Below are 24,671 nucleotides of genomic sequence, written 5' to 3'. Positions count from 1 at the left end.
AGACGCAGGCATGAGGCATAGAAAGACTCCCTCCATATGAATGTTTAAAGCGGGTAATGGTTTTATAAAAAAAATATTTCAACCCATGTGAGTAATACGTTATTAGTGATTAGTAAGGAAAAGAAAATAGATGAGTATGATCAGCAAGTACACATGACTCAAGAGAATGTTTGATCTACGATAAAAAATTCTATTTGGATAAGGGTTTTCAGTAGAAGACAAAAAAAAAAATGGAAAGAGGTGGAGATGATCAAAAATTTTTTTGCCCTTACTCTGTTTTTTACTTTCTTAATTGCATCCTTATTTCCGTAAAATGATCTTTGATAGCAATATGATATAAAACAATGAAAAAAATGTAATGACGTTAAATCCTGTTCCATCTGTTGGAATGAGAAAGAGACAGAGATGGAAGAGTCTAGACTTTACCTTTTTCTAGTTATTTCTTTTCGGGCGAGCGCAATGGACAAAAAATAAATTAAAAAATATGACGAGATGACATTCTTTTATACCCGGGTTCTATTATTATACAGAAGCTGTTGTAGCTCTCTATACATTAAAAACTGAATTGATTATGTAGGCTGCATCGACCAATATTAAAGTAAAAAAAATAATAGAATATCCAGAGAAATTTCTACCCTACTAAGAATTCCCTTAAGGGCAAGAAGAAGACACTTTTCCCTTTTTTTCTATTTTCCGACAGTTATAGCGACGTGTTTATATTGGGCATATCAAAAAAAAAAATATTCAGCCCAACTTTTTAAAATGTTTTCTATTTGATCCAGAATATCTGTTCCTTCGGTCTTCTCTTTCCTTCAAAAAAAAAAAAAGGTGAAAAAAGAAAAGATACCAATAAAGTTCTTAAAAAGAAGCAGCAGCGATTGACCGAATGTTTACTATTGCAGTACTTTTTTTCTTTTTTTCACCTCTTCGTTAGTTTCTGAGATCACGTCTATAGTATATTGTAATAAATATAAAAACCAGGAGAAGGATGACCTACAATATAATAACAGGGCTTGAACTGACATGTTTTGTACCAAAATGTCAAATCTTTTGTTATTCATTATAGGGTTGTATTCTCATTCACAACTTCTGCAGATGCAAGAAGACGTAAAACTTCCCTATTTTTTTTTCTTTCTAGATTGGTAAATACATTCCACTGAATGGTTGCTGGATTTTTTTTTGTAGTATTAAAAAAAAAATAAGGTAATCGAATTGAATTGAGCATATTGTTTTGTAGCCCTCTATCCCTCTCTGTGAACGCAGCTTGAAGAAAAAGGTATATATCGGCTTAGTTTCCCCTATTGAAACAATTTACTTCCCCTCTACTACTCCTTATGTTTTATTTTTTTATACAGATGCAGTAATGCTAAAGTGGCTAGTACTATAATTATTTTGGTTTAAACATCTTTTATTTCTTACATGATTCTGGAATTACAACTACATTTCGTTTTTTTTGGGCCATTAGTATTATTTTTGATATTTATGGGCCTTTTTATTTCTATTTTGTCCTATAAGGCTCTTTGATTAACCTTCTACATCAATTGGGAATCTCCGTCTTTACCATCCAATCTCCACTTCCCTATTTCTCTCTAGTTTTTTTTTTCTGCCCCCGTCGGCTTCTTCTCTCTTGCCGATGGAAGTCGCGAAGGACTTATTCTCTACACCTCTTTCTACTCATTGAATAAATTTCTCGTCTTTTTTTTTTTTTTTTTGGAGATGGAAATAAAAAAAATGCAGCTTCTATCTTCAATGCTGCTCAAAAGAACATACTCAATTAAGTAATTCACTGAGAAACTTCCGTAGCATGTAGAACAAAATAAAATTATTGGGCCAGATGGCGTAGATCATTTTCTCTCTCTCTCTAATATAAACCCGAAAACAAAAAAAAAAAAAAATAAAAAAAAAAATATGGATTTCCCTAAAAAAAACCTAACTGTAAGTTATTTCCCTGCTTCTTTTCTTTAATTTCCCTTCACAACAATAGTTCATACTGCAGAAACAAGATATTGATTATTGGTATCGATATTAATTTTATTTTGGGTATCTTTGATCCTATCTAGTGATTACGCAAGCAGTACATCTTATTGTCAAAGGAAAATATAAATTCGAGTTTATCTGTAAAGAAGAAATACTATTTCTTCTGCTTATTCTTCTTATTATCGGGTTCTTCACTTGAAACTCCCTTCCCTATTATTTTTTTTTTTTTTGACTTTCTATTTTACCCTTTTCTTTTAAAAGCATCTCAATTTACTAGTGGAGAAAGTATTTAAACCTTCTCAGATAAATGTAAAATTTCTATATATAACTGTGTGGTAAACTTATAAGATCAATATAAAAAAAAAATTTGGAATTTTTTCAATATTGAGGAGAAGGCTATTCTTCAGTTGGATTAAACTCATTTAATAAAGACAAGATCGATATTTTTTTTTTGCAATTCATTATTCTTAATATTCTTAACCCAAGAGTTTATTTTCTTTTAGGATTCTTTAACCTCCTATTAATCCAAAAAAAAAAAAATACAAAAAAAGAACATTACTATTGCATTCGTTACCTTTGCATTTTTTTAAATTATTTATTCATTATATTTTGAGATTTCAATATTTGGGAAAATAGTATCTCATTCAAATCCTCAACTAAATAATTACCGATCAGAAAATTCTGAAAACTGCAACTCAAACCGAAGACAGATACACCAACCCTGCTATCAAGATTTAAACTAATATTTCGGACTTTATTTTTTTTTTAAATCAATTTAATAATTATTCTATTGTCATCACAAACAAATTAAGCACAGTTTTGAAAATGAGTAACCACTCCCAATTAGAACTATTAGCAAACACTAACCAACTAACAGTAAGATTGAAACCATGTAGTGATGACTTATTATCAGAAATCCATAGCTGTATTCACAAATGTAAAGGTACTTTGGTCCCACAAAAAAGTATTGAACCATACGAAAAGATGAATGAATCATCCCGGAAAACATATCTGAAGGATATAGAATATGCCACTATAGCTGACAAACTTCTTGCTTGTTCAAAGAACTCGTTAGGGCCTGAAGATGACTATGATACAGTTATTCAATGCAATTTTAAAAACGTTTTCAATCTCAAGAATTGTTCTAAAGATATCCAGGATATAATTACGAAGGAAGAGGAAAAGGATACGATTGAGTTTTGGTCAATTAGTATGAACAACAACACACTCTCTCATCCCGGTAATTTATTCATTGGTGGTATCCCAAAAAATACCTCTCTGATCCAATTGATCAATAAATTCAAAGAATATGGTTCAATTGTCACTTTGAAACTAATATTTGATAATAAAAATGTGGGTTATGGATTTTTATCCTATTTATTAGGCTCACAAGCAGCTAAATGCATAAAAGATTTGAACGGAACCACCCTGACCAATAAAGATAACGAGAAGAGCACTCTGTTTATAAACTACCATATCGAAAGAAAGGAAAGAGAGCGATTACTGCTTACGCATGACCAACATTCTCCTTCTAACTCCACAATATCTGGTAACACCTTCATTTATAATGACCATAGAAGAAGAGCCTCAACTGCATCACATAGCAGTAAAAAATGCAATTATTATTTATCCAACGACGAGTTAGATGACGAATTTGATTGTGTTTTTATCGGTAATTTACCGATAACTAACTTCGATGAAGATGAATTTGTTGAGTTTTTAACAGAAATCATAACAGAAAAGATACCGGACATTACAATTAATTCTTATTATTTCCCGTTCAATACAGTACTAAATCAATACAAAGGCTATGGTTTTGTTAAGGTCGATAATAACGATAAGGCAAAAATTTTAATACATGAAATAAATGTAAGCGAATTTAAATTCAAAGACATGCGTTTAATCGCAAATAAAGCCAGTCAAAGCAACTCAAGTGTAACACAACCGTATTTTAATTCATACAATAACGGGAACAACGGGACCTTCACTAAATCAGCTCCAAAAATGTACTCCTCTCCTCCCTCTTCCTATGGAAGTAGCATCCACAATGTTCCAAATTTGAAAAATTATACCTATAGGTATCCAGTTCCAAACAATAATCAAGCGCCAGTGAAACCGCTGCCTTATCTGTTTGGGTTACCATTACCATTAAGTAACCAACAGGAATCCAATATTTATGTGAAGCATATCCCTTTAGACTGGTCTGACAATAACTTGTTTGACTTTTATCGTCCATTTGGGAACATTATCAGCTGTAAAATCATTACTGTTGGGGGAAGCTCTAAGGAGGAGGAATATTCTAATGATGAACAGGACTTACCATATGGAATATCAAGAGGATACGGATTTGTTTATTTTGAAAATCCTCTTGATGCAGCCAATGCTGTAATGGCCACTGATGGATATTTCTTTGAATTCACAAACCAGAGGTTATCAGTATCGTACGCTCAAAAGAAAAACAAATCAAAGCATGAAGAGAACTCGAGTAAGAAGCTTGATACTGGCCACTCGGGAGGCACCATTAATGGTAACCTTTTCCAGAACAAGTTTTACAGAAAGTACAATAAGAAGTTTCTAGCTGCTCTGTTAGCCAGCCCTTACTACGAAAACTTTGCATCAAAGGGAGCTTATAGGATGACTCCTCCAGTACCCCCAGCAGGAGTCCCTTCTGCTGGTCATCCTCACCCGGGAATTATGCCATTTCCAGTTATACCAACAGGACCTATTAGCATAGTGCCACCTGCTGGCCCACCAGGAGCTAGCTGGTACACATATCCCTTATATTCACAGTACAATATGGATGGTGGCATGGATAACTTAATGTAGTAAAATAAAAAAAAACAAACTTTTTCCATTTACTTCTACCACCAAGAGAACTCAATCGAAGGATAACATACTTTAAAGGAAGAAGGAAAAAAAACCTCAAAATGAAGAGATAAATAAAACGAAAATAAAGACGTTTAAAAAAAGCAACTTAATAACTTCTAAAATTACAACGAGCAATCTAGAATTAAAATAAAGAATACTATAAAGAATCAACAGAGTCGGAGTTTTCCTTAATTGAGAACAATGAGAGGCCCTCAACTCCTTAATAAGAACCATAATATTATAATCGGAATAAAAAAAATAATTTTACGTAGTTTTGTTTTATATAGTAAAGATAAACAATTTTGTTGTACCACAACACAAAAAAAATCAACAAATCTAATTAAAAACTAACAGATTATGATTAAGTATAAAAATATGAAAAGTAAAAATGACGATTAAAAAATAGTTGGATTTTTCTACGCTACGAAAAAATAATAAAAGTAAGTTTTCGTAATGTTGATATATTCCTAAATTAAAACTTGACAAATTAAAAATAAAAAAAATAAATGGCCAAAATAATATTTGGGCTAATGGCTTGTAGCATTGAAATAAAAGATACCAAAACAAAAAAAAAAGTATAAGAATAAAGTGAAAACAGAATAATAAGTTTTTTTTTTAAAAAAGACAGTAATATTCTGTTTTATTTGATTACATCTGTGGGAAATAATTAGGAACTGAAGGGTATTGATTAGGAGTTGGGTATTGATTTTGTTGTAAAATATTCCCTGTGACATTAATGTTTGTAGATGAATTTGTTATATTTATTAAAGCTGTCTGTGTATTAATCAATTGTAGTTTTAGTTCTTCTAATTTTTGCATGTTCTCACAAATGTCGTCCGTCTTCAAGTTGGTCTCTTGATCGTTTAATTGGCCTAGAATGTCAATAATTATAAGTGTTGTCTTTTTCAGAATAAATAAGTTACTATCAATCAATGATGTTATGCCTGGGTTTTTTGATATTTGTTTCGTAAAGTTATTATCTGTATTGCTAGCGCATTCTTCCTGGTTCTCAGGCAACTCATAGACAGCAGGGTCCACTGCTGTTATCAATTCAGGATTAAGAGAGTATATTCCACTATTGAAGCCGCTTAGCTGCGTCTCTGGTAATAGCCTTGTCAAATTAGCCGCCCCGGGATCAATCTTTATATTGTTACTGATATAGTTAACCGCCACAGGCGAGAGAATATTTTTGCGTTTACCGTCCTTCCCGAGACCTATAGATTTTCGAGTGATCTTGCAGAGCGTGTCGAAGTCCGCGTCCTTGTGAAACAGCCCTGAAGGGTGAGAGAATTTCCACAGTATGAAGTGTGGTTCTTTCTTGCTCACCACGGGTATACCTTCATCATAGTTCGATTGTCTATTAACGCTGTTGTTCCCTACTTTGTGAAACCCATACATATGTAACTGCCTCACAAAACTACTCACATTCCCATGTTTGAAGTACCGCCGAAGCACATTCTCACCAAATTCAGGGTGGTACGGTCTTAGGACAAATACATTTGACAAATCCTCATTCCAATAAATTAAACCATCAACTGAAGAGTCACTAAGTATACTATGTAATTGATGAACAAATGTTTTATTTTGCATATTGCATTTTATTTTATTTTAACTTAGTTTTAGTTTTAGTTCTATTTTATTTTATTTTATTTTTTGTTAATATCCTTTTTTTAATTAGCAGTTATATCTTTTTTTACCTTTATATTTATTTTTTATTTTAATGTCAAATAATATTTTAATCAATAAAAGACAGACAAGTCAAAAAAAAGTAATGAAGATAGAGATAAAATCAAGACATTTTATTTCCTTATTCTCCCTCTCTTATTGTTTAGGAAGAGAAGAAATTTCAAAGAAGAAAGGTCCTTAATCTTAAATATTTATAGTCAATGAAAAAATAAAAGCTTTTTTGCAAATTTGGCTTAAGACATCTCTCTACATCGAGTTTTTAAAGACAGCGACGGAAAAGCCCTTTTGTACCGTGTAATACGAACACAGTTCAAGAAAAGCAATTTCTAATCCCTCCCTTTCTCAATTGTGTGGGACTATATAAGATGATTACTATAATCTTCAAATTGATTATAATATAAAGAAAAAAAAGAGGGTGATAAAGCCCATTTATTAGTATTACCAGTAAAACGTCATTTCAAAGAATAAATATGCTAAAAAAATTAAAAAGCTGTCATGTGTATAATGTCAGTTCGGTAATAAAAGTAAGCTTGCCTACTTCATCCCGTACGCCAGTACTGTTTTTTTTTTATTTATGTATTCCTTTTTATCAGCTTCTTTTCTTTTCTTTTTCTTGTTCTCCCTCTTTTTAAGGTTTTCTTTTCCCCCTTCCCCTCCTCGAATTGTAAATTAATTTTAGGATTAACAGTACGTTTCTTTTTTATTTATTTTTTTTTTGTTAAATTTGTTTAAGATACCACAAAAACAAAACCATTAAACACTAACAAAACGCAAACATTAGACATTAAAACAAGTTCTATCTCCTTTAGCCTAATAACAATTTATACAGAAAAAAGGGGTCCACAATTTAAAAATTATATTCTTATGTCTTTATTTCGAAGGGATTGTAAAAATAACCACACAACAACTCTCTTCAACCCAGTTACTTTATCTTTTTTTTTTCTTTTTTTTTATGTTGCCCGATCAACGGGAAGGATGAAAGGAACCACATCAAAAGGTTTTCTCTGCATTCTTCTAAGCAAATTAAAAATAAATTGCTTTTTTTTATCCTTCCCGGGGATATTCGGTGCAAGTCGATATTTACCTAAGAAAATGCAATAGAGATAAACATTTTTACTCTCCCCCCCCCGCGCTCGCCCCTTCCCACCATATTTGTCATCTCTCTTCGGAATTTTACTCATTTATTTCTTTTTCTTTTATTTGCGGCGTGTTCTATTGTACCTCAAAAACAAGAACTAAAACTGATATATAAATTCGAAATTCTTTATTTTAAGAAATTGACTTTAAAATCAAATAAAAATATCAAAATGAAACTTATCTCCCCTTAAAGCATGTGTAAAAAAGTGGTCTGGAAAAAAGTAGTCCACCATTAGAATAAACACTTAAGGACAAATGAAAAACAACAACAACAACAACAATAAATAAAGGTGAATGTCCCTAAAGACATGCTTGACTTCTTAACACTTAAAGTTTTTATGACGTAAACATCTATTAGGTACTTTTTATGTAATATCCTTATTTTCTTGTGTTGGACAAGCAAAATACGTTCATAGCAACTGACATCAAATAGAACCTCAAAATCGTACTTCATAAAACATTATTCCGTGGAAACTCCATGAAAAAAAAAATAACTACAACAGTAGAAAATCCTTATTAAAACAAATTGTAGATCAAAAAAAAGAAATGAATGCTCCGAAAGGCTTGGTGTTAATTGCGCATAAAAACAATCAAAACAGAAATACAGAACAAATACGATGACTGTCCAGCCCTTCCCCTCCCCCTCCTTGAAAACTAAATTCCGATTATTTTTTCCCCCCTTATTAATTTTATATGGTAATAGACCCTAGGACTTCCCATTCTTCTACGGGTCCCTCGCAATTCACCACTTTGAAAGTTCTCCAGCAACTGCTGGAACCATCTCCGAAAAGCTGTAATGTGTCACTGATACGCTGTCTAATTACCATCTGCGTGGCCTTTGTTATCTCGCTATCACTGTACATCAGAGACACGTGCGGCTTGAACTCTTCCAGCGCCCAGTGCTCTGCCCTCCTCTTCTGGTCGTCGATCTCGACATACAGCTCCCTCATCAGCTGCGCCATCCCCAACAGGTACCTGTCTCTCTTGCACTCGAGCACTATCTTCTTGAAGAACTGCCTGTTGATTGACCAGTTCTCGAATTGCACCAGGTCGTGGGCCCTAGGAACCGTCTTCTGACAACTGTAACACGACTGCAGCACTTTATTCACATCAGCTTTAGTCTTGACGTTGAGATGCGTTACCACGGTGAGGTGCGGCTCAAATTCATGCGTGTTAGGCACCAACAACTTCAATGAGTTTATCAAGGTTTTCAAAACCTCGTAATCCACAGTGCCGGGACTCGGACAATACCACAATGCTATACTCATTTTCTCCCTTTCTTTCCTTGCTTTTCTTTTTTTTAATGTTATTTGTGTTTAGATAAAAGGTTGTTAAGCACCCAACAAAAAACAAAACAAAAAAAACTCTATCTAATAATCAATTTCAATTCTTAACCGACTACAATGATGAAACAGTGACGCAATTTTTCCGAAATACCAATGAATAGATGGTTCAACAAAGTTCACCCTTTTTTTCTTTCTTGCTATACTTCTCGAATTAAAGTAGCTTTTCTTTATTATTAACTTGTGATAGAATACCCTTCTTACCAAGATTGCAGTATTATATTGATCTTCTTCCAATCTATCGGTAATTAACAGCCTTTTACAATAAAAAAACAAAAACCACCTTAGCTTTGTATGCCCCAGTTCTTGGGAAAAGTGCGGGAATCAAAAAAACAAAGAAAAAAAAATTAAAAATGATAATAAAATCAAATAGAAACTAGAAACCGCGTTTAAATTTATATTGCGATGTTCTTTTTTCTTTAAGAACTAATCTTTTGTTAAATAATTTACCTCTACCCAACACAACAATAATCATTCCCCCCCCCTTTTTTTTTTTTAAATACTTTTAAGTTGATACTTTAATAAAAGGTTAATACTGGAAGGAAGAACTAGTGAAGTAAAAACGGAAATGTCTTCAAAATTAAAGTGTAAAGGCTGTGGGAGTACAGATTTAGTCGTTGATACTTCTAATGCAAACAATGATCTTGTGTGTCAGAACTGTGGTATAGTCTGTGAGGACAATCCTATTGTCTCTGAGGTGACCTTTGCAGAGACGAGCAGTGGTGCTGCTACCGTTACGGGTTCCTTTGTTAGCGCAGATCAATCTCATGCGGCTTATGGTGGTTCTAATGCTATGGAATCGCGTGAAGCGACACTGAATAACGCAAGAAAGAAGCTGAGAGCTGTGGGTCATGCTCTTGCTATACCAGATTATATCGTCGACGCTTCACACCAATGGTACAAACTGGCGTTGGCATATAACTTCGTGCAAGGAAGGCGATCTCAAAATGTGATTGCTGCATGCTTATACATTGCATGTCGTAAGGAGAAGACCCACCACATGTTGATAGATTTCTCATCACGGTTGCAGGTCAGTGTGTATTCTATTGGTGCAACCTTTTTGAAGATGGTGAAAAGACTACAGATTACGAACTTGCCGTTGGCTGATCCTTCTTTGTTTATCCAACATTTTGCAGAGAAATTAGAGCTCGGTGATAAAAAAATTAAAGTGGTACGTGATGCGGTTAAGTTGGCTCAGCGAATGTCTAACGACTGGATGTTTGAAGGTAGAAGACCAGCAGGTATAGCAGGCGCCTGTATCCTATTAGCGTGCAGAATGAATAACCTAAGAAGAACACATTCAGAAATAGTGGCAGTGTCACATGTTGCCGAGGAAACTTTACAACAGAGACTAAATGAATTCAAAAACACAAAGGCAGCAACTATGTCTGTGAAAGAGTTCAGAAGTAAGGACCATAACAGCGAGGGAGATGATAGTGCAAAACCACCCTCCTTTACGAAGAATAGAAAACAGGAAGCTTTATTGAAGAAAAAACTTGAGAAACAAGAATATTTGGAAACCAGTGAGGAGGCTCTCGTCAGAAATCCAATCTTAACGCAAGTGCTTGGTGAACAAGAATTATCCTCTAAAGAAGTATTGTACTATCTAAAGGAATTCACACAGAAACGAGAGAAAGTCATACAAAGAATGAAAACAACGCATGGTATAGATGATTCAGATGTGCTAAAGGCAAACGAAACCGAGGTAGAATCCAGTGATTCACAGGACAATGAAAATAACAGAAAAAGAAGACGGTCTTCAGTTGCAGACGAAAGTAATAATGATAATGACGAGAATATTGAAAATGAAGCAGCTTCTTTGAACGTTTCTCTAACAGCAGGCAGGAATGTTCAAGACTTAATAGACGGTTATTCACTAGAGAACGACCCATACAGACCACGCAATTTAAAACTATTACCAACCACTGCAACATTACTGGCTAAAGTCTCTGATGATCCTGAAAATTTAGAGGACGTCGAAGATGAAGATCTTGACGCGATTATACTTGATGAAGAAGCCTCGAAACTAAAAGAAAGAATATGGATCGGTATTAATAGTGATTATTTACTAGAACAAGAGAGCAAAAGATTAAAACAAGAAGCGGATATTGCTGCTGGTAATACGTCAGGTAAAAGAAAAAGACAAAAGAAGAAGAAACCAAAGGCTGATGGTGAAGTAATGACTGCTGTTAATACTATGGCTGATCTTCACGATAAATCCGGTATCGTGGCTGCATTAAGAGAGGCTGAAAGGCTTGGTGATTCTTCAGCAGCTGAAAGTGTGAAGAAAATGCTACAAAAGTCTACATTTTCAAAGAAAATTAACTATGATGCTGTAGAAGGTTTATTCAACCATGCTGGAAATGAAAAGGAAGAGTGATTTGCCATGATCTGCACTTTTCTTGGGAATACAGGTGTCCAAACTATCTTTATTCTTTTTTACTCGATTACGTTATTTCAATTCTCTAATATATACTAATATCATTACAATAGCATTCTTAATTCTTATATGTTTAATTCATTAAAGAGATTGTTGTAGAAAATTTACTTTTTTTTTTCTTCTGCACGAGAGACAATTTTGTTGTACGGAACATTCTAAGCTTGGGAAAATTTTTCAGAAGTTGCGATGAGCATCACGATGCGATTACAAAAAAAAAAAATAATTCAATAGCTCATCGCATCACTGTATATTATAGTAAGTAGTTCTTTTGTTTGAGTTATATAAAGTCTTAACATACAACGAAACTAAAACAAACTAAAAATGGTGAGAAAAAGTAGAGCTGCTATCCTACCTACAAATATTATTTTGTTACAAAATTTGGTCAAGAGAGACCCAGAATCATATTATGAGGAATTCTTACAGCAGTATGCCCATTATGAATCGTTAAGAGACATCTTCATGCTAGGAAATTTGAGTGGTGAAGCTGATGCTACTACTGCTGGTTTGGAGAACACTAATGCAAATGGTGATAACAATACGTCAACTGCTCAACTTATTGAGTTGATTGGTTTTGTTGCACAGGTTTGTTCCTGTTTTCCAAAGGAAACCCAAAACTTCCCAGAAGAACTTAAACAGCTCTTATTAGAACATCATAAATCCCTGCCGTTTGAACTGAAAGAGAAGATTTTAACTTCCTTGACTATGTTAAGGAATAAAGGTGTTATTTCTGCTGAGCAGCTAGTGCAGGCTTTGTTCCCACTGTTGGTTGCTTATTCTTCCCAAGGTAATACTTTAGGTATCAACTCCCATGCTAAGGAACTAAGAACACTAGTCTATAAAAATCTGATTTCCCTTTTAAAGAGTTGTAATACTGGTACCAAAAACCAGAAATTAAATAGATCTACTCAAGCCATCTGTTTCAATTTACTTGATCAACCAGATTCACAGGGTATCTGGGCCACCAAATTGACTAGGGAACTATGGAGAAGAGGTATTTGGGATGATTCTCGTACCGTAGAAATCATGACCCATGCTGCTTTACATAATGATGTGAAGGTTGCCGTCAGTGGTATTATGTTCTTCTTGGATGCAGACAGAGAACGTGAGGAGACATTCGAGGAAAAATCAGATGATGAAGAAGATATTGATATTAATGCTTTGAAGCACAGAATGCAAATAAATAAGAAATCTGGTAAACGTGGTAAGAAGTTAGAGAATGCTGTTAAGACTATGAAGAAGAAGAGTAAGAATGGTACTAATCAAGCATTTTTGAATTTCAGTGCTTTACATCTATTAAGAGATCCACAAGGTTTTGCTGAAAAGCTTTTCAAAGAACATTTATCTGGTAAAAATAGTAACAAATTCTCATTAGAGCAAAAAATATCTTTGATGCAACTCCTATCACGTATGATCGGTACCCACAAGTTGATTGTTCTAGGTATCTACACTTACTTCCTAAAGTATCTGACGCCAAAGACAAGAGATGTGACTAAGATCATGGCAGCATGTGCACAAGCTTGTCATGAGCTAGTTCCACCTGAGACCATGAACATCATGGTTAGAAAGATTGCCGACGAGTTCGTCTCTGATGGTGTGGCTTCTGAGGTCGCCGCCGCAGGTTTGAACACAATTAGGGAAATTTGTACTCGTGCTCCACTAGCAATTGAAGAGACGCTTCTACAAGACTTAGTTGAATACAAGGGGTCTAAGGCCAAGGGTGTAAACATGGCTGCTAAGGGTCTTGTTTCCCTGTACAGAGAGGTAGCACCAGAGATGTTAAAGAGGAAAGATCGTGGTAAGACCGCCTCTATGGAATTACAAGAGGCCAAACGTAATGGTGGTGAAGAGAAGAAGAAGCTACAGTTTGGTGCAGAGAACGGTGTACAAGGTATCGATGGTATCGAACTGCTAGCTAAGTGGAAGAAAGACCAAGAAGCCAAGGGTGAAGCCGATGATGAAGAGGACGACAAGAACTGGGAAGTTGAAGATATCGAGGAGGACGAAGATGTTGACGGTGAATGGGTGACTGTGGATAGTGATAAAGAATACGATGTCAACATGGAGGATAGTGATGATGAGGACGAGAAAAAGAAAGAGGAGGATAAGGTCGATCCAGCTATTGCATTCCAAGAGTTGGCCTCCACTAGAATCTTGACACCCGCCGATTTTGCCAAATTGAACGAGCTGCGTACCGAGGAAGGTATAGCCAAGCTAATGGGTGTCAACAAGGAGAAGAACGAAGAAGTCATTGATGCCGACCTATTGACTGGTCCTAGATCATACAAGCAGACAAGAGAAGAAAGGTTACAGAAGGTGTTGGAAGGTCGTGAAGGCCGTGAGAAATTCGGTTCCAGACGTGGTAAGAGAGAGAACCAGAGATCTACCACGAACAGAGAGAAAGAACGTAAGAAGAATTTCGTCATGAGTATTCACAAGAGAAGTGTGCGTGGTAAACAAAAGATGTCTCTGAGAGACAAGCAAAAGGTACTAAGAGCTCACATCACCAAACAGAAGAAGAAGGGTTTCTAAGTAATCATATAGAAAAAACAACACTTTCATAAAAGTAAAGCATCTGTACAATAACAAAAAAAAACTTATTTTCTTAATCGAGACCAAAAACTAAAAACTCCGATTTAAAAGCTTATTGCCTTTTGCCAAAAATAGGCTTTCCCTCCACTTGTCGTAAACCTCCTGCGTCGTTGGTTCTTCATTTCCTAAAACGGAGTAGGCTTTTATCGGATATAGTGATTTTTTATTTATTGCCATTTAGCCGCCAAAACGTCTTATTTTCCCCGGCCTCCGACCCCATATAAAAAATTGGAGAAGTAGTGGTTTTTTTTTAATGTTGGAGTAACAGAAGCACGTTCGTCATATTTCTTTTTCTTCACTTCTTACGTGTCTGGTTAATTTTTTTCTGCCTCCCAGCTCTTCACACAGAGAGAGACCGTTGGAGAAGCCATCTCGTTCAACGGTGCCTAGCACTAGTACGTGGAAGTACAGGTTACCAGATCTGTCAGTAACTCATGCACATCCCTCTTCTCATCTATTGAATTATAAAAAAGCGGGGTCAATCTGGGTAACCGGTGCAATTCAAGTAAGAAAACAGAAACAGAAAACCACGAACGGGTTTTATAAGCAAAGGGCTGAGAAGAAGTAAGGGCTACAAGTAGAAGAGAGGGCTAAAGGTATCTGGGGAGGGAGGAGAGAGTCAGAGAGAGAGAGAGAGAGAGAGCCATGGGTTAGAAGAGCGAGAAGGGACATAGTAGTAAGCGAGTTGTATAACGTTCTTGTGTAAGAATACGCCGTACAGATGAGATATATAATTTTTTAGGTAAAGATAGAAACTAAAGAAAAACATTAAAAAAACATAAAAGGATATACAGAAAGTAGGGCTAAATGATAGAAGGGAAGATAACCGCGTAGGGCTTCGGGCAGGGCGAGAGATACAGAACCTCGCGAACGGATTGGGAAGGGGGGGGAGAGAAGAGAAGAGAGGACGAAAGGGGAAATTTGAGATTAGTTTCAAAGCTAAGAAAATCTTGGTTTTACACTCCCTTCTATAAAAGGACCACAAAAAAATTAGGATAGTTGTAAGAGGGAAAAAAAACAAACTGCCTTATAAAACCAAATAAATAACTGTCGTTAAAGTCTTCTTTTATTTGAATTGTATAAAATAAAGCAAAAAAAAAAATAAAATAAAAATACTTTAAAGAAGAATTGTAAAACTAACGATTACAACCAGCCCCCCCACATAACCAGCAAACCGTGTTTAGAAATATATCGGGTTGATACAAACAAGAAAAAAAAAAAATAATAATAATAACAAAAAAACAAAACAAACAAACAATATTATAGAATGTTTAGAAGAACTGCTTTTAAGAACCTTGCACAAGTTGCTCGTACTCAGAAGAGAGGATTGTCTATCCATGAATACAGATCAGCTGAATTGTTGAGAAAATATGGTGTTGGCACACCCCGCGGGTTACCCGCAATGACTCCAGAAGAAGCTGGTAAAGCTGCTGAGCAACTTGGCACCGATAAGTTGGTGATCAAGGCTCAGGCACTAACTGGTGGTAGAGGTAAAGGTCATTTCGACACTGGTTTCAAGAGTGGTGTTCACATGATCTCGAATCCACAGGAGGCCACCAAAGTAGCTGGTGAGATGCTTAACCACAAGTTGATCACCAAGCAGACTGGTGAGAAGGGTAAATTGGTATCTGCTGTTTATGTCGTTGAGAGGGTTGACACTGCTCATGAGGCATACTTGTCTATCCTAATGGACAGAGCTACCGGTAAGCCAATGATAATATGCTCTAGCGAAGGTGGTATGAATATCGAAGAGGTTGCTGAGAAGAACCCAGATGCCATTAAGAAGTTCTCAATTACTGTATCTGAGGGTCTAAAACCTGAGACTGCTCGTGAAATTGCGGAATCTCTAGGCTTCAGCGCAGATGCCCTAGACGACGCTCAAGATGCCGTCACTAAACTATATAAGATCTTTAGAGAAACCGACGCTACACAAGTGGAAATCAACCCACTAAGTGAAATTAAGAACAATAGCGACTACAAGGTCATGTGTACTGATGCTAAGTTCGGTTTCGATGACAATGCTTTCTTCAAGCAAGAGGAAATCTTCTCCTGGAGAGATTTGACTCAAGAAGATCCAGACGAGGTCCGCGCTAAGAAGTACGATCTAAACTTCGTCAAGCTATTTGGTAACATTGGTTGTCTAGTCAATGGTGCAGGTCTTGCAATGGCTACTATGGATGTTATCAAGCTAAATGGTGGTGAACCAGCCAACTTCTTAGATTGTGGTGGTGGTGCTACTCCAGAAACTATTAAGGAGGGTTTCAGCCTAATTATGTCCAATGAAAAAGTGGACGCTATCTTTGTAAATATTTTCGGTGGTATTGTGAGATGTGACTACGTCGCTTTAGGTCTAGTTGCTGCTGCTAAAGAACTAGGCCTAAGAATTCCAATTGTTGCCAGATTACAAGGTACCAATTTGGATGAGGGTCGTCAAATCATCAAGGATTCTGGTCTAGATATCTTCTCCTTCGATGAACTTGACCCAGCTGCTCAAAAGGTTGTTGAATTGGCCAGAAAGTAACTATAAGAAATAAAAGGGGCTTAGTAATATTTTTGTTACGTGTTCTACTTCCTATTTTCCAGATTAGAAATCAAACTAAAAACGGATGAGATCTTAATATTCCTTTCAAATAAAAAGAACAGATGAAAAAATTATACAAATAAATTTCAATGAAAGGTACTTCAAAAAAAAACAAACTAAAACAATAAATTCTTGCACTATTTATATTCCCTCTATTGAACAAAATTAAATTAAAAATAAATTCTCCAACCTAACTTTTAAATAGTAAATATTACATCTAAATAATCTCTCTCTATAAATAAATTTCTTAATGAAACAGTCACTATACACAGAATTAGTGAAAAGAACAACTTAATGTAAACAAAATAAAATAAGAATTCATTAAAACGTTAGAATATATAAATCATGTGTGTTGTAAGTTACATAAACAATTGAATACCAAAAAAAAAAATAATAGCACTTCCATTTATCTATTTAAATGAAAGAATGCATATGCAAGCTTTTGTCTCTTTTTCAATTTTTTTTGTTTTTCTTTAGATTTATGCAATAAGTTGTTCTGGTTTCTTGGACCCGCCGTTTTCAACCGTACTAGCTGGTTTACCATGTATCATATAACTCATAGCCTGTTGTAAAGTATCACCAGCAGTTAACCTGTAGTTTAGAATTCTACCAATCTGCATACCAGCAGTAGCACCCAAGAAGAAGTTAACCGAGGCTAATAGATAGTTCTTAGGCTTAATAACAAACGACCAACGCGTCCATATCACAGCAGTAGCCAATAACGATAGATTTTGTGCACCACTCAACTTATCAACAGGTCTGTTCATGTCTGAAAGACCAGCAAACACTAGACCCCACTTCAAAGTAGGCGCCCAGAAATGAACAGTCCTAGGACCTGTCTCACTCTGCCAAAACCTCCTAAAAGCCATACCAATTGCCGACATTTTTTTATTTTTTAATTTTTCAAAATTAGTTTATATTAGTTCTTTTGTATTGTAAATACTCTGTACTTTCTATTTGTACTAGTGTATTGAGAGAGAAAAAAACGAAATTACCTTATTGTTTGCTCTTTCTGAAAAGATATGGTTATTGGAACAAATCTGACAACTCCCTACTTTATATACTAATTTGGTTTCTGTTACACTTTCACCATTATCTTTAGGGAGATTACGATTGTGATGACCCAAGAAAATTTTTTTTTTTGGTCTTTCTTATATTATCCCGTTTATCACACAGAAAACTACGTAGGAAACGCTATGATGGTATGACGCAGTACTGTTTCTTGCTCAACAACTACTACGGTTTCTACGCCCGCATTTAAAACACAAATTTGTACGAAGACCAAGCCGTAGAGACACAGAAATCCGATCCCCGCAAACTGGAAACAAACACATACAGACACCCGAACCTGTACGGCTGATTCTCTTTTTTTATTCTACATCCCTCCCACCTTCGGAAAGTAGGGTCATACATTGTCCTTTAAGGACACAGCGGGACCGCTGTCCTTTTCCAACCGGTATCACCTCCACGCAGTTTTACTGGATTACTGGGGGAAAACGCGTGGCTTATCGTACCCGCTCCCTCTCTTCTCTCTCTCTCTCTGTCTATCAAAACATAAATTTCTCCAAGCATTTCTCTGTCTTAGATATAGAAATTAAAAAAGGGGGAATAAACAAATACGTAATTTTACGCTTACACTCGGGGGGAAAAAACAAAAAACAACAACAGTACCTATTTACGGAATATATCACATGTAATACAATCACTCTTTCAAATACCTTGTTACGATAACGCCATATGATCTTCGAATCCTGTCTCGGTCATTGTTTTAGAAATAATAAAATAAATAAAAAAAAAAAAGGGTTCACAAAGAAATTCTCCAACGTAGAACAGGGTAAATCATTTATAATTTTTTTTGCCCTAAACAAAGTAATAGGAAACCCTTCTTAAATAGGAGATGTCTTCATTAATGTTATAAAGCTCAATATTATAACTTAGAGCTAAAAACATTAACAGAAATTATAAAATCAAGATAACGTTGTGTGTTGAAGAAAAAAAGGTTAGCACTATACTACAGGAACAATAAATGTCGCTTAATAAGTTGGTTAAAGGTGCCACTAAGATCAAGATGGCACCGCCAAAGCAGAAATATGTGGAGCCAATACTACAGCAGAGTTCTGGCTCGAGACACTCGATGCAGGAAGTTGTGCAGCTGTTGGGACAACGGATTAATGGGTCTAATGAATGGACCATCGTATTTAAGGCCCTTGTGGTGTTACACCTTATGATCCAGTACAATGAAATGCGGGAGAGGGAGCCCGTTGATGATTATGATAGTGATAGGAGGAGGTCAGAGGATGGCTCGGTGATACTGGACTACATGGCTAGGAACATGGACTTCTTTAACGGAACAAGAAAGATCCTGTCCTCCTCGAAGTGGTCTCGAGATGATGTAAAGGTAATCGAGAGGTACAACCAGTACCTGAAGATCAGGTGCAAGGAGTATGACCTGTGTGGTGGTACAGACTATGTAAAAGTGGGGTTTAATATTGCAATGAAGTATAGACGTGCCAGAAGCCAGCAGAATTTGGATTCTAACAGACCAGTCTCCATAGCTACTGAACTAGACCATGTAGAATCTTTAGAGAATACGATCAGCGCATTGATCAAAAACAGGTTCTCACAAATGGACTTACAGAACGAACTTATCCTATACTCATTCAAGTTACTCGTATCAGACTTGTTGCCACTATATAACTCTCTGAATGAAGGTGTTATTGCACTTCTCGAGTCCTTCTTTGAATTGAACAAGACGGAAGCAAAGAGAACCTTGGAACTTTACAAGAGTTTCGTCGATCTCACTGATTACGTAGTAAAGTACTTGAAGGTTGGAAAATCTGTAGGTCTAAAGATTCCAGTTATAAAGCATATCACCACAAAGTTAATTTCATCACTTGAGGACCACATCAGAAGTGAGGAAATGGGTGGCCGCCCTTCTCTACAAAAGAATACAAGCGGATTGCAGAACTCATCAAACAATAACACTACAAAGAATATAGAAAACCAAGACCATGTCTTGAAGAGAAGTGACACTACAAAGAGTACAGCCCAACAAAAGCTAGATCAAATTAGAGAGCAAAAGAAACAACTGGAACAACAACTACAGAACCAGCAAGTTCTTATCACACCTACTGTAGCACAGGATCAATTTGTAAATAATCCATTCTCTCCAAGTGCTAATGATGCATTTAGTTTTGAGGCCACAGGAAATAATCCATTTGCCCAACAGCAGCAGCAGCAGCAGCAACTACAGCAACAGCAACAACAACCGATGACTTCTCCTCAGCAACCAATGATGACCTCACCTACTACAATGTCTGCAATCCAACAAACAGGAATGTTTGCTGGTAATACACAAGTCACACCGGGATACACCGGTGCTGGATTTGGTGGTTATACCCAGGGTGTCATACCGCAGCAGCCAATGCAGCAGCAGCCTCTAATGCCACAACAACAACAACAACCATTGAGTCAACAACCAATGAGAACAGCATCTAATAACCCATTCTCATTAGAGAACATGGCACAATACGAACAACAGCAACAAATGGAGAACCCATTTGGAGGACATATAATGCCTACTATTCAAGAAGTAGATCCTGCTCAACCCGTCACATACGCCATGATTCCTGTCCAAATCACAAATCCATTTGTTCAACAACAACAACAACAGTAAGAAAAAAAGAAATATATAAATGTACTATTAGTTTATACATAAACCTTCTCTCTCTCTCTTTTTTTTTTTTAATACCATATTCATATTAATATTTTTTATATGCCCCATCAATAATAATAAGAGTATAAGTATAAGCGGGTCCGTGACTGTCATCGCACAAGACGGCTTGAGCATTCTTATAGAAACCCTAAGACTCTCCTAAACCCTAGGCCCACAAGAACCCTAACACTTTCATTGTTGTTGTTTTAGGAACTGGATTACATCCTTACACCATTGGATACCACTTTTTTTTTTGCAATTGAACGCTTCATGCATTCCTCTGCGGCAGGTAATGACGTAAGACGAGATATCTTTTTTCTTGCTATCACGGGGACAAGCAAAAAATTGCTTTTTTTATTTTTTTTTCTTCCATCTCATTTTTCTTTGAATGTTATTTTTTTCTTACGCTTCCATTTAGCTTTATTTTGATCTTTCAACTGGTTTTGGACCCTTTGTTCTCTAACAAACACCCGCACAAGTGTGAGATTCTTCCATCTTTGAATTGAATTCGCTACAAACCCACTCAAGCGCCGTTGTAGTAGCAGTAGAGCAGTAGAGAAGTTTGTGTTGCTACGACCTCGTCTCCGTAAAGTTAGCACAAGAAGAGTTTTTCCGGTTATAAGATATTTTGAGAGAATTTATTAAGGGAACTCTTTTTTTTTTTTTTTGAAAAGAAACCTTTTCAAATTATCCGATGAACAAAGGAAAAAAAAAAAAATTTTTTTATTTTTTAATTTTTTTATTTTATTTTATTTCAATTTAATCTTGGTTTAGGTTAAATATAAGGAATTGGTTTTTTTTTTTCTATTTATTTATATAAAACTAATATTAAATTGTTCTTTCTTTAAACAATATAAGCTGCCATTATTTAAATAAAAGAAAGAAAGGTTTTCTCTTTTATAAAAGACTTTCTCATTCATAACTTAGACCTTTTTTTTTTTAAATAAAAATTTGGCTAGGGAGCAAGAAGTAAAAACTATTGTAATTTAACAAAAAGAAAAAAGAAGAAACATTAAGAGGGGTGGATAACTAAAGTAATAGAGAATTGAAAAAAAAAATAAAAATAACATAATAAGAACACAATGCATCAGGAAAACTGCTATGGTGTGGCTTTCAGAGCTATTGCCACTGCTAATGAAGATCTTTTCAAGGAAATTGTTCGTTTCTACCACAGTCTAGGTTTCTCTACTATCAAGGATTTCAACAAGTTCAAGCACGGTGAAAATGTGGTCTTGGCCTCTGGTACTTCCGAGGACTCTCTAAGAGAAGTCTGGTTGGAATCCTTCAAGTTGAGTGAGACCGATTTCTTAGGGTTCCGTGTCCCACAACAAGAAGCCTCTAACAAGAACCAAAGTCAAGGTGCTTTCTTGAAGGTTCGTCTAGTTATGCACGAACCATTGAAGGACGTTTACGGTACTTCAGAAACCTCTCACATGGCCTACTTCTCCGCTGATCTAGAGAAGATTGCTGAGACTTTTGGTGACAAGGTCAAGAAGGAGACTCCAAACTTGTACTACATGAAGGACCCAATGGGTAACGTCGTTTCCTTCACTAACTACGCTTCTCCTTTGGACGAGCAACCAACTACAATGGATGCTTTCTTGAAGCCACAAGGCCAAAAGGATGACATTACCGCTTCTCAAAGTTCTGAAGCTGTCGACCAACTGAAGCAAAGTCTACAAAGTGGTGCTCAAGGCCAAAAGAAGAAGAAAATTGCAGTTATGACCTCCGGTGGTGACTCTCCAGGTATGAACGCCGCTGTTCGTGCTGTCGTCCGTACCGGTATCCACTACGGTTGTGATGTTTTCGCTGTTTACGAAGGTTACGAAGGTTTGCTACAGGGTGGTAAGTACCTAAAGCAAATGAAATGGGAAGATGTTAGAGGTTGGTTGAGTGAAGGTGGTACTCTAATTGGTACCGCTCGTTCCATGGAATTCAAGAAGCGTGAAGGTCGTAAGAGAGCTGCCGGTAACTTGATTTCTCAAGGTATCGATGCTTTAATCGTCTGTGGTGGTGACGGTTCATTGACCGGTGCTGATTTGTTTAGACACGAATGGCCATCTTTGGTTGAAGATTTGGTTAAGGACGGCACTTTCACCGCCGAACAAGTCGCTCCATTCAGAAACTTGACCATCGTCGGTTTGGTTGGTTCCATTGATAACGATATGGCTGGTACTGACTCTACCATCGGTGCTTACTCCGCCCTAGAAAGAATCTGTGAAATGGTTGACTACATCGATGCTACCGCTAAATCTCATTCCAGAGCCTTCGTTGTCGAAGTTATGGGTAGACATTGTGGTTGGTTGGCTTTGATGGCTGGTATCGCCACAGGTGCCGATTATATCTTTATCCCTGAAAGAGCCTCTCCTCAAGGTAAATGGCAAGAAGACTTAAAGGAAGTCTGTCAAAGACACAGAGACAAGGGTAGAAGAAACAACACCATCATTGTCGCTGAAGGTGCTCTTGATGATCAATTGAACCCAATTACTGCCGATGACGTTAAGGATGTTCTTGTCGACATGGGTCTAGATACTAAGGTTACTATTCTTGGTCACGTCCAAAGAGGTGGTACTGCTGTCGCCCACGACAGATGGTTGGCAACTCTACAAGGTGTTGATGCTGTCAAGGCTGTTTTGGAAATGACCCCAGATACCCCATCTCCTTTAATTGGTATCCTTGAAAACAAGATTATTAGAATGCCCCTTGTGGAATCTGTTAAGTTGACACAATCTGTTGCTACTGCTATCGAAAACAAGGACTTCGACAAGGCTATCTCAATGAGAGACACCGAATTCATCGAACTGTACGACAACTTCTTGTCTACAACAGTTAAGGATGACGGTTCTGAGGTTCTACCTGTCACTGAAAGATTGAACATCGGTATTGTTCATGTCGGTGCTCCATCTGCAGCTTTGAATGCAGCTACTCGTGCCGCTACACTTTACTGTTTGTCTCACGGTCACAAGCCTTACGCTATCATGAACGGTTTCAGTGGTTTGATCCAAACTGGTGAGGTTAACGAGCTTTCATGGATTGATGTCGAAAACTGGCACAACATGGGTGGTTCTGAAATTGGTACCAACAGATCTGTTGCCGCCGAAGACATGGGTACCATCGCATACTACTTCCAAAAGAACAAGCTTGACGGTTTGATCATTCTAGGTGGTTTCGAAGGTTTCAAGTCCTTAAAGCAACTACGTGACAGCAGAGAACAATACCCAGTCTTCAACATTCCAATGGTTTTGTTGCCATGTACCATTTCTAACAATGTCCCAGGTACCGAGTACTCCTTGGGTGTAGACACTTGTTTGAACGCTTTGGTTAACTACACTGACGACATTAAGCAATCTGCTTCTGCTACCAGAAAGAGAGTTTTCGTTGTTGAAGTTCAAGGTGGTCACTCTGGTTACATTGCCTCTTTCACTGGTTTGATTACAGGTGCTGTTTCCGTTTACACTCCAGAAGATCAAATTTCCTTGAAGTCTATCAGAGAAGATTTGTCTTTGTTGAAGGAAAACTTCAAGCATGATAAGGGTGAAAACAGAAATGGTAAATTGTTGGTTAGAAACGAACAAGCTTCTAGCATCTACAGCACCGAATTGATTGCTGATATCATCTCTGAATCCAGTAACGGTAGATTCGGTGTCAGAACTGCTATGCCAGGTCATGCCCAACAAGGTGGTGCTCCATCCTCTAAGGATCGTGTCATGGCTTCCAGATATGCTGTTAAGTGTATTAAGTTCATTGAACAATGGAACCAAAGAAACAAGGCCACTGCTTTGGACAAGGATGCTAAGGTTTTGAGATTCAAGTTTGACCACAACGGTGTCAAGGTCCCAACTGTTGAACACGAGGATGATTCCGCTGCAATCATCTGTGTCAATGGTTCTCACATCACCTTCAAGCCAATTGCCAACCTATGGGAAAATGAAACTAACATCGAATTGAGAAAGGGTCAAGAAGTCCACTGGACTGAATTCAACGAGATCAGTAATGTCTTGTCTGGTAGATTAAGATTGAGAGCCGAGGTTGCTGCTACTAGAGCTGCCAAGACCTCTGGTATTACTCATGCTTAATGTGATTTATGATCTTACAACTTAATTTGAAGACGAAACGTTATACAAACCTTACATGATATCATTTTAATTTCATTTTAGTATCTTTTACTGTATTTTTTCCTCATATTTTTTTTATTAATTCCAAATAAAGAAACACCATTTCCCACCAATATGGATAAATTTCCCATTCATGATTTTCCTTTTCCTAAGATAGGGAAATCTATATTTCATATTGTATGATTCAGTTCTTAAAGCAGAAATTGCATTGCTTAAAAGT

The 24,671-nt window shown here is 36.5% G+C and overlaps 9 protein-coding genes across 9 annotated transcripts; 6 read left to right on the top strand and 3 right to left on the bottom strand.

Annotated features, from left to right (window-relative positions):
- Positions 1 to 2,802: 2,802 nt before the first annotated feature.
- On the top strand, positions 2,803 to 4,803 carry RIE1 (Rie1p; the record flags this gene model as incomplete). The annotated part of the gene is made up of 1 exon (XM_071051162.1): positions 2,803 to 4,803. One exon carries the CDS (start codon positions 2,803 to 2,805, stop codon positions 4,801 to 4,803), a length of 2,001 nt encoding a protein of 666 aa, XP_070907858.1.
- Positions 4,804 to 5,493: 690 nt separating this feature from the next.
- On the bottom strand, positions 5,494 to 6,435 carry MGA1 (Mga1p; the record flags this gene model as incomplete). Its single annotated transcript, XM_071051161.1, has 1 exon — positions 5,494 to 6,435. The coding sequence occupies one exon, from the start codon at positions 6,433 to 6,435 to the stop codon at positions 5,494 to 5,496; it is 942 nt and encodes a 313-aa protein (XP_070907857.1).
- A 1,922-nt stretch (positions 6,436 to 8,357) lies between these two features.
- On the bottom strand, positions 8,358 to 8,936 carry CPD1 (2',3'-cyclic-nucleotide 3'-phosphodiesterase; the record flags this gene model as incomplete). The annotated part of the gene is made up of 1 exon (XM_071051160.1): positions 8,358 to 8,936. One exon carries the CDS (start codon positions 8,934 to 8,936, stop codon positions 8,358 to 8,360), a length of 579 nt encoding a protein of 192 aa, XP_070907856.1.
- Positions 8,937 to 9,579: 643 nt separating this feature from the next.
- On the top strand, positions 9,580 to 11,391 carry BRF1 (transcription factor TFIIIB subunit BRF1; the record flags this gene model as incomplete). The annotated part of the gene is made up of 1 exon (XM_071051159.1): positions 9,580 to 11,391. One exon carries the CDS (start codon positions 9,580 to 9,582, stop codon positions 11,389 to 11,391), a length of 1,812 nt encoding a protein of 603 aa, XP_070907855.1.
- A 381-nt stretch (positions 11,392 to 11,772) lies between these two features.
- Positions 11,773 to 13,980, top strand: SDA1 (Sda1p; the record flags this gene model as incomplete). Its single annotated transcript, XM_071051158.1, has 1 exon — positions 11,773 to 13,980. One exon carries the CDS (start codon positions 11,773 to 11,775, stop codon positions 13,978 to 13,980), a length of 2,208 nt encoding a protein of 735 aa, XP_070907854.1.
- Positions 13,981 to 15,307: 1,327 nt separating this feature from the next.
- On the top strand, positions 15,308 to 16,561 carry LSC2 (succinate--CoA ligase (GDP-forming) subunit beta; the record flags this gene model as incomplete). Its single annotated transcript, XM_071051157.1, has 1 exon — positions 15,308 to 16,561. One exon carries the CDS (start codon positions 15,308 to 15,310, stop codon positions 16,559 to 16,561), a length of 1,254 nt encoding a protein of 417 aa, XP_070907853.1.
- Positions 16,562 to 17,100: 539 nt separating this feature from the next.
- Positions 17,101 to 17,505, bottom strand: MPC3 (mitochondrial pyruvate carrier; the record flags this gene model as incomplete). Its single annotated transcript, XM_071051156.1, has 1 exon — positions 17,101 to 17,505. The coding sequence occupies one exon, from the start codon at positions 17,503 to 17,505 to the stop codon at positions 17,101 to 17,103; it is 405 nt and encodes a 134-aa protein (XP_070907852.1).
- A 1,142-nt stretch (positions 17,506 to 18,647) lies between these two features.
- On the top strand, positions 18,648 to 20,297 carry YAP1802 (Yap1802p; the record flags this gene model as incomplete). Its single annotated transcript, XM_071051155.1, has 1 exon — positions 18,648 to 20,297. The coding sequence occupies one exon, from the start codon at positions 18,648 to 18,650 to the stop codon at positions 20,295 to 20,297; it is 1,650 nt and encodes a 549-aa protein (XP_070907851.1).
- A 1,121-nt stretch (positions 20,298 to 21,418) lies between these two features.
- Positions 21,419 to 24,412, top strand: PFK1 (6-phosphofructokinase subunit alpha; the record flags this gene model as incomplete). Its single annotated transcript, XM_071051154.1, has 1 exon — positions 21,419 to 24,412. The coding sequence occupies one exon, from the start codon at positions 21,419 to 21,421 to the stop codon at positions 24,410 to 24,412; it is 2,994 nt and encodes a 997-aa protein (XP_070907850.1).
- Between the last annotated feature and the right edge of the window lie 259 nt (positions 24,413 to 24,671).

Source organism: Nakaseomyces bracarensis (assembly GCF_045282275.1).
Source record: "Nakaseomyces bracarensis strain CBM3 chromosome Unknown Scaff5_0, whole genome shotgun sequence".
Taxonomy (NCBI): domain Eukaryota; kingdom Fungi; phylum Ascomycota; class Saccharomycetes; order Saccharomycetales; family Saccharomycetaceae; genus Nakaseomyces; species Nakaseomyces bracarensis.
The sequence above is the reverse complement of the archived record's forward strand: the minus strand, read 5'-3'. Positions and strand labels throughout refer to the sequence as shown.